At 39.1% G+C, this 9338-nt stretch overlaps 1 protein-coding gene across 1 annotated transcript; it reads right to left on the bottom strand.

Moving 5' to 3' along the window:
- Window positions 1–1584: 1584 nt before the first annotated feature.
- Window positions 1585–3984, bottom strand: LOC147627679 (pentatricopeptide repeat-containing protein At4g39530-like). The gene has a single exon (XM_086814607.1). The coding sequence runs from the start codon at window positions 3706–3708 to the stop codon at window positions 2164–2166; it is 1545 nt and encodes a 514-aa protein (XP_086670733.1). The 5' UTR covers window positions 3709–3984; the 3' UTR covers window positions 1585–2163.
- Window positions 3985–9338: the final 5354 nt, after the last annotated feature.

Genomic DNA, 9338 nt, shown 5'->3' with positions numbered 1-9338 from the left:
ATGACAATCTAGACACACTTTGATTGAAAGAAGTACTAAGTGTGGATACTCTCACAAGTATTGGATAGCTTAGCTTGTGATAATTGTGTTAGTGTTGCAGGTGGTGTGTAGACACGTACACAACGCGGATGATTATGTAGTATGGATGAGGTCATCACCCACGTATCAAAAACGTGGCCAATCATCCATCGTCCACTAATAATGAACTTAGGTATCCTCATCAGAAATATTCTCCATACCATCCATCACCTACTAATAATGAACCTAGGCATCCTAATGAATATTCTTAGGCTCCAGCTAATACTTGCACCCTTGACCATCTCCTAACCATTAATAGTCACAATAACGACCCTATCTGCGCTTAAGCTAGGGTTCCCACTAAAAACATGTGCACCAATGGCTTCTTCTCATAATGGGAACCTCTATAAATGTGCACCAAACATAGATGTGAGAAACATGTCGAGAGGTGAGCATTGAGTGTATGCTAGCAACCTAGTGTAAAACTTAGTCTGTAGGATGTCGATGACTCATTCGACATAACTCCTTATGATTAAGCTATTGGATGCATAATCTATTTGTACAACTCATGGTCCAACATCTAGTATAGTGTGTCACAGCTTTTAAAGTTCATGCATTGCCCAGTCACTAAGCATTGACAGAGCAGTTAAACGTATTTTTTGATATTTACAAGGCACTCAAGTTCTTGATTATTTTATGCCAAGGAAGGTGATTTACAACTATAGACCTTTAGTGATTTGGATTGGGTAGGCAATTTAGATATACGATAGTTCACATCTGGAAACTGTTTATCTTCTAGGAATTCATGCATATCTTGACTAAGCAAGAAATAACCAACTACAACAACCTCGTCTTTATGAAGCTGAATATAGAGTAGCATTCACTGTGATAGTTTAATGTGTATGGTTAAGAAGATTGATGAAGGATCTTTATGTCCCTTTAGACATCCCTACTCCTATTCACACAAACATTTATAGCAGAATGATAATTTCTAAGAATCTTGTCTTTCATACTAAGACTAAGCACATTGAAGTACAACCACTATGTTAAAAAGAGACTCCATAAAGGAGAGATCAATCTAATCTATTACAATACACATGATAATGTGATAGATCTTTTTACTAAAGTCTTATCATGTGAAAAGTTAGAGACCTTTCATAAATCTTTGGGCTTTTTTTCTTTCAAATACTAATTTATAATCTCTATAAACCTCACATTTGTACTACAAGAAGAGTTTATTAGATATCTAGTAGTACTTCATTGTGAGGTCATGCACTTTTGCCATGGGCACTTTTGTCCCACTGGGTTATTTTCCATGCCTCCAGGTGTGAATAGGTAGCTAGTATATAAGCAACCTTACTCACATTTTAGGGTTACTTACACATTTATAGTTTCTCTTTGTACTTGTAAAGAGCTTTCATCTCTCCTTTGAGCTTGCCATTCTTTCTCACTCTACCCCTTGTGTTCTTGACATTGAGCATTGTGTGTGTGTGAGTCCGACTCTCCATTCTACGAGATCCAACATGGAACATGGTTGAGCAATCTCTGCATAGAATACTATGAACCTTCAACTTTTATACTCCCTAACATGGGGTTCCCTTGTTAGTAGACTCATTGCTAACACAAGTCAAGAAGCTGATAATTTCAAATGTGCCCAACAGAAATAAAAGAAAGGGGTTGTGATTTCAACTCTCTATAAATGTCCTTTGCTTAAGCGCACCCAGTGTAGTTGTTCTCTCTAGATGAACATAATTCACTTGATCGAACCGGACAACAACACATGCCAAAGCTTGTGTGTGTCAAAAGATTTGGGCATGTAGTATGGCATGCAACCATACTTTGCTAGCCAATAGTGCATTCTTTGAAAGGTATCTGTGAGATCAACCTTGCATAAAATGATAAGTGGATGCGCGTACCATGTCATCCGTGTACATAGTGACATCTTCATGACGTGGATTGAGTTAAGCATAGCTAAAATCACAAGATTTTTGTCCTCCAAGCTGCAATTATCCTTCATTGGCTTTCCTCAAGGATAGGCCGCCTTGAATGTACCTTTGTTGCTATCTTAGTAGGGAGCGGCTAGAGAGTTGGTGCCCAGCATCAGCCAAAGTTGTTTACTTTAATCATGAAAAAATTAAAAGCAACTCAATCTTCTGAGGCAACTTGCTTAAATATATGCCTGGCAATCTCCACATTGCCATGTGTCTTACAGTGGCTCAGCAAAGACCTCAACCCCACAACACGTGATCCAGTAGAAGGCATTGAATGAAGTACAAATGCTGCCTGGTACAAGCATCCCGCACGACCAAGAAGGTCTACCATACAGTAAAAATGCTCAACTGTCGGTTTTACACCTTGACCTGTCATGGACTCAAACAGGTGGTAGCCTTCATGCAATAGACCCAGATGACTGCATGCAGAAAGGAGAGAGAGGAATGTAACATCATTTGGCTTCAGACCCTCTTGTTGCATATCATCTAAATATTTCAAGGCCTGGTTAAGATTACTATGCAGTGCATACCCTGCAATTATGGCAGTCCAAGTCACCACGTTTCGATTCGGCAATGCCTTGAGCAGTTTATGTGCATCATCAAAGCTCCCACACTTTGCATACATGTCAATCAACGTGGTGCCTAGTAGTGTATCCAATTCGAAGCCCATTTCAGCAATAGACCCATGGATCAGCTTGCCCAGCCCTAGTGATTCTAGGGTAGAACACACTCTTACAACGTTCACATATGTGACTCTGTTTGGCTCTACCTCCTGCTGCATTTGCTGAAAAATCCATATAGCTTCCTGGCCGCGCCCTTCCTGTGCATATCCTGCTATCAATGCACTCCATGTCACCACATCTCGTCTCAGAAAATGATCAAATACATAACATGCATCTTCAAGACTTCCGGCATACATATCAATGAAGGTGTTCCCAATGAACACGTTGGATTCCAAACCCCTCTCAATAACATGAGCATAAATCAGCCTGCCTTCAGCTGCCTTTGTGCAAGCCTTCAGGATGCTGACAAAGGTGACATTGTTTGGTTCCATACCCTTCTGTTGCATTTGCTGGTAAAGCTGAAAGGCTTCTGCAGTATACCCGTGCTGTGAGTATCCTGAGATCATTGCCGTCCATGTTACCACACTTTTTGCTGAGGAGTTTTTGAACACTCCGAGCGCGTTTGTAAGATTACCCAACTTCACATACATGTCAATCAAGGTGTTACTAACCACCACGTCTGAATCGAAACCATCTTGGATGATATGGTTGTGTATTACCTTTCCCTCTTCTGCAGCTGTTGCATTGACACATGCTTTAAGCACAGCAGCATAACAGTAGGCATTTGGTATGAAGCTTGATTGAAGCATGCAGTGGTAGAGCTCAATGGCATGGCCTGCTTGTCCAAGGTTAGCATGGGCTAGAATGATGGCAGCCCATGTATATGGGCTCGGGTCATACACTCTGGTGAATGCTTGACTGGCTTCCAGCAAACTCCCACACAAGGTAAACATGCGGATAAGATGACTTACCAAGAAACTGTTTGCTTGGAGGCCACTTCTGATTATGAGCTGCTGCACTCTCCTGGCGGTTGTCAGATCTTGTTTGTTGATGCACCCTTGTTGCAAGAGATGGAAAAGGGCATCTATGGAAACATGAATATCGCTTTTGTAAGCACGATCAAGGGCTCTGAGCATTTCACAGAATGCCCTTTTTTGCAAATCTGTGTGCTAGATTCACTACGATATACATTTGCTGCTCTGCTTCATTGATCTTCCTGCCTAGAGTTTAAGGGCACAAACCTCCACGCCCGCTCGATGGAAATGAAAAGATTCGCCTCAGCCTGCTCAATTTTTCACACAGAATTCCAAGAGAACAATTATTTTTTTTAAAGGCTTTTAAAAAAAGCCGTGGGTTCGAGCCCCGACACCCGTAGCGTTGTGTGTTGAAGTGGTGTAGCTTCTAGCTCAGATACATTCCCTGGGCTTTCAAAAAAAAAAAGTTTTTTTTTAACGTGTATTGCAAGATTTCTCAAATTTATAAGCAATCAATTTTTTAAAAAAAATTCTAAAAAATTAGGTTTTTTTGGTATTGTATACGGAGGAGGGAGTTGAATTTAGTTGCCTCTAAGGCATATTTGAACCCAATACAGAGGCATAGGCACTACCATTGGGTTATAGCTCAGAAGGCAAAAAATATAGTTATATTTGGATAAAATGTATGAAAAATTTGCCCCTTCAAAAATTATCATCTCCCTTCTTCAACCCATAGCGAACAAGAAACCAAGGGCTATCGTCTCTACCATCCCGTTACATGGAAGATTTTTGTCAATAGAGAAGTTGTGTCTGAAAATTCAAGGTTCAAGAAAAATGGTTTCCCAAATTGTGGCCCGTACGTATAATGGTTTTTGGTAATATACAAGGTTCATGAATAATGGTTTCCCAAATTGTGGCCCAATGCTAGGCTGGGGGCCTCTCTGTCAAGAAAACCCCTACACACATACTAAAGAGTAGGTATGTATAGTGGTTTTTGGTAGTATACATTACATTTCCTAAATATGTACATTCTTTTTAAATTAATATTTTACACCCTTACTATAAGTCAAACACACTCGCTAGGATACCTCATGTAAATGTTAAAAGGAACAGTCTGAAAAGGTCTTTTGTTGGACTCGTGTGATCATACACTTTTTTTTAGTGATCCCCTCGAGAGCGCCAGGTAGATCGCAAGTCACCTTGTTGAGGATTGTCGCTTGCATCTGTTAGGAGCTCACCCCAACTCACCACATTAGAAGTATTACAATCCTTTCCAAAGTCCATCAAATGGCCTCAAGTCAGTTAGTCACGTTAGCATGGCTAACACCCATGGGTGAAGTAGAAGTAATAACAAAGGTTAGAAAGTTACTTGGTAATTTTTAAAGGCCACACTTCACTTGGTTCATTGTAAAAAGGAGATTTCTTGTAGCAAGGCTCCTACTATAAATAGGTTGCATGTTTGCCCTTACAATCTCAATAATACATGTAATCAAAGTATAAAGGATGCAAGAATGACATGCAAAGATTAGTCATGGTGTGTGAGTATGTGTGCTTCACACACAAACACAACCTCCTTTGGAGGTCAATCTCCAATATTAGGTACCATGCTTTGCAAAGACACAATGTCCTTACCCTCGAATTTCGGGTTGCACACAACCACATGCACTAATAACACTTGGAATTTTTGGTCAATGACGAGGAAAATCTCTCCAAAATAAGGTACAATTCTTTACAGAGCTTTCGCCTCCAATGTGATGACTTTTGGGCTCTAAAGAATGCTCCAGCCACATTTTAGAGGATGGTTCAAGAAATATTCTACGAATATTTAACCACCTTCATAAGGGCCTTCATGGATGATTTCAGTGTTTTTGGAAAGAAAGAAGACCACGTAAAGCACCTCATAATGTGCCTAGAGAAGACCACCTCATAATGTGCCTAGAGAAGTGCAAAAAAGGTAGGATGAGCCTAGTGCGCCTTTGCTGTTATGAGCGGATCTCTGTTGGGGCACATAGTGTCTGCAGAAGGATTGGCAGTAGATCCGGTTAAAGTAGAGATTATGGTAAAACTATAGCCGCCCAAGAACGCCAAGGAACTTGCCAGATTCTTGGGACTTATCAAATGGCATAGCAGATTCATGAGGTTCCTGACGAACATGGCAATACCCTTGTACAGTTTGACCATGAAAGATGCATAATATGTCTAGTCAGGATCTTGTTAGGAATCATTCAAGAATCTAAAGCGGATACTGTCATTAGCACCAATTCTTCAGCCATATTTTGATCTAGTGTTCCATGTATTCGTGGATGCTTCTGATTTTGCTATTGGAAGTGCTTTGATACAGAAGTCGCAAAGAGGGCTGGTTCCGACTAGTCTACTATGCAAGTAGAAGGCTGTCCAAGCCAAAAAGGAACTACTCCATCATAGAAAAGGAATCATTGGGGATGATCTACTTGATCAAGAAATTTAGGCATTATCTATTAGGTAATGTGTTTGAATTTGATGTGGACCATAAAGCACTCTTGTACCTAATAAATTTAAAACCAAAGCTGGCAGGAAAATTATCCAAATGGATGTTGCTGTTATACAAGAGTTTTTCACTATCAAGCACACCCCAGGAAACAAGCATGCAATAGAGCAGATTTTCTGTCCAAACTGGAGTCAGGAGAAAATCTAAAAGGGGTGGAAGATGACTCCCCAAATGCTTAGCTCTTTGTCATAGATGGAGAGAGACCTAGCTCGTATGATGAGATGTTGTAGTTCCTCTACAATTTGTCCTTTTCGAAGTATATGTCCAGAGATCAGAGGAAAACACTAACTCTTTGGAGCAAGTTGTTTGTGGTGGCAGGTCAACTTTACAAGATGGGCATTGACCAGATTCTAAGAAGATGCGTCCCTGAGCATGAACAACATGCTATGCTAGTAGAGGCACATCATGGATGGAAGAATGGTCCTTGGGCCATTCTTTTAAGCACACCATGGATAGTAGAATGGCCCTAGGACCATTCTTTCAAGCACACCATGGATGGTGTGCTTTAGAATGGCCATAGCGCCATTCTTTCAAGGATACCGTTCTTCATGGATAATATTGATGTATTTTGCATGCATATGTAGAGAATGGCCCTAGGGAGTTGACACAAGGGAGTGGAGAATGAAGCTAGAAACATTCTTGCAAGTCTTTATATTTTATGTATGCACATCTTGAGATTGACTCGAGGACCATTCTAAAGAGTTGACACAAGGGAGTGGATAATGGTCCTAGGGCCATTCTCAAGCACATTGTGTAGGTAGAATGGTCTTAGGGCCATTTCTAAGCACATTGTGCTTGCAAGAATGGCCCAATGACCATTCTACCATGGGCACAATCTTGATATTTTATGCATGCACATTGGAGATTGTCCGAAGGGCTCTATGACCATTCTTGCCATGCACATGTAGAGATTGGCCATAGGACCATTCTAAAATTCACCCGTTGAGTTGACACAAGAGAATGACAAATTCAAAATTTTGGGGAGAAATTCAAATTTCAAATTTTGGAAAAGATTTTCAATTTTATGGGAAATTCAGAATTAAAATCTTGGGGGTTATGAAGCTTTGTGCATGGTAGCTTGGCCCTAGGATCAATCTACCAGCAAAGATGATGTAGCTTTGCTCAGTAGCTTAGCCCTAGGGTCAATCTAGATTCTCTTATGTGTGGTAGCTTGGTTCTAGGGCCACTCTGGATTCTCTTGTGTACCCTAGGGCCAATCTATATACTCTTAGTCTATTTAGCTCATCTCCCCCAAAGTTTAGACCCAATTTCAAATTCACAGTCTCAATTTATACTCTTTAGCCCCTCTCACAAAGTTTCCTACGCAATTTTAAATTCATAAGATTTTTTTTTGCTATAAAGTGTATTTTTATAAGATCTTTTAATATTGTATTGAATATTTTGGGGTGCTTTTCTAGTCTCACATACATATAACGATGGACAAACTACATATACAAAATACACAAGTATATCTATGTGTAAGAGGGTAGGTACGATATATATATATATGTGTCGCGCGGATAGGTATCTATCTATTATTGCCTTGTAAATGATATAAATGAATCACAAGTGCAATATATATCTTAGAGTTCATGATCATCTTGGGGAGACACTTTGTGTCCAAAACAAATGAGGATAATGTCTCTATGCATGGAAATCTCAAGCATCTTGCAAAATTAGAGGTTCATGTGAGTGAACACAATATTGTATTGGAGTCTCTTGCTTCCAAAAATGGCATGAAAAGGGAGAAGATAAATGAAGCAAGAATTCAAGAAGTTTGGAGAGCCTTATATTGGCAACCAAGCAAAGGAAGGTGAACAATGTTTTATGTTAAAATTGGCAGCCAAGCAAAGGGAGGAGGAACAATTTTTTATGGTTTTTCTAAAATGTTACTTTGATATTGAAATAAATTATGAGAATCTCCATGGTCTCTTTTCTGTTTTATGGTAGCCAAGCAAAGGAAGGTGGGACAATTTTTTATGGTTTTACTAAAATGTTACTTTGATATTGAAATAAATTATGATAAACTCCATGGTCTCTCTTTTTTCCTTTTATTTATTTCATAGAGAGATATGTACTAAGAAGTAGAAAAAGACATTCCCTGGTTTGGTTTTAATGGTTATAAGACAAGAGCTTTATTTTCCATAGTTGCGTTATGGAGAATTGTTCAATGTTTTAGTCACTAAATGTCAAAGAACAGTTATTCGATATTTGGTATAAAATCTTAAAGGGATCACGCGACTACTGAGAAAATTGAGAGTTGGGGGCTTGTAGGAGCACACAATTTAGAGTGTGGACCAAAAAAGCAATATAATGGTGTGGAAAAAGAAACCTTGAGGGTTTCACTTAGTGAATAAAGAACATGAAGCACACTAAGAGATGCATTCAGCTAAAGAGGGCATTGCAAAATGAAATAGGATCCAAAAAATGGAATAGACTAGTAAAGAAGAGATCAATAGAGGAGCCTTATAGAATAGAGAGAGCTCTTACGTTCTAGTTGTAGATAGAAGACACAAGAAATGTATTAATAAGCCAAATATCCACCATGAGCATGATGCATTTTGTTGATGTGTTAAGCCAAATTTCCACCATGAGCATGAGTGAAGCATATGTTGTAAAGAGCACCATATCGTAATCTTCCACATTAGAATTAAGAAGCTTGCATAAAAAGTCCCACCTTATCATCTTCCCACACAAAAGAGGATTGAATGTGGTACCCTAAGTGCATACAGGCTATCATCATAGCTTCAGAGGTGTAGGTAACTTTTCCAAAACTTGCCCACCTACGCATACCTTCACCACTGTGGTCTAGCTCCGAGGGGATGATTCCCTACAAAGGCCACAAAGAAGACCGTATTAGGTATTATGGGAAAAATCCTGCATTATGGGAATTTTGAAATTGAGAGGTTTCATGTATTATGGGAATTTCCCACTTAATGTGGGAAAAGTTATTGTGGAATTTCTTAATATAGAACGGAGGAAGGTAGTGTTGATAATCACTGTTCAAACCAAAAAAGTGGTATTAGTATTTGTGCATAAACATATTTGAAAGGAGTTTGATAATCATGTAGGAAGGTCATGTTGATAAACACCATTAATAAGAAAGTGAAAGTGGTATTTGTTTCTTTGCAAGGACCTGCACCAATTGAGTTGTACACTGCACAAAATTTATGAAACAATTGAACAAATAAGATAGAAACATTATTATATAAAAAAAATGTAGGAGGCACAAAGAAAAATTTCATTCAATAAGTGAAAATAAAAA

The sequence above is a fragment of the Cibotium barometz genome, chromosome 20 (assembly GCF_041138505.1).
Source record: "Cibotium barometz isolate CiBa-2024 chromosome 20, ASM4113850v1, whole genome shotgun sequence".
In the NCBI taxonomy this organism is placed as follows: domain Eukaryota; kingdom Viridiplantae; phylum Streptophyta; class Polypodiopsida; order Cyatheales; family Cibotiaceae; genus Cibotium; species Cibotium barometz.
This window is presented reverse-complemented; position numbering and strand designations above follow the sequence as displayed.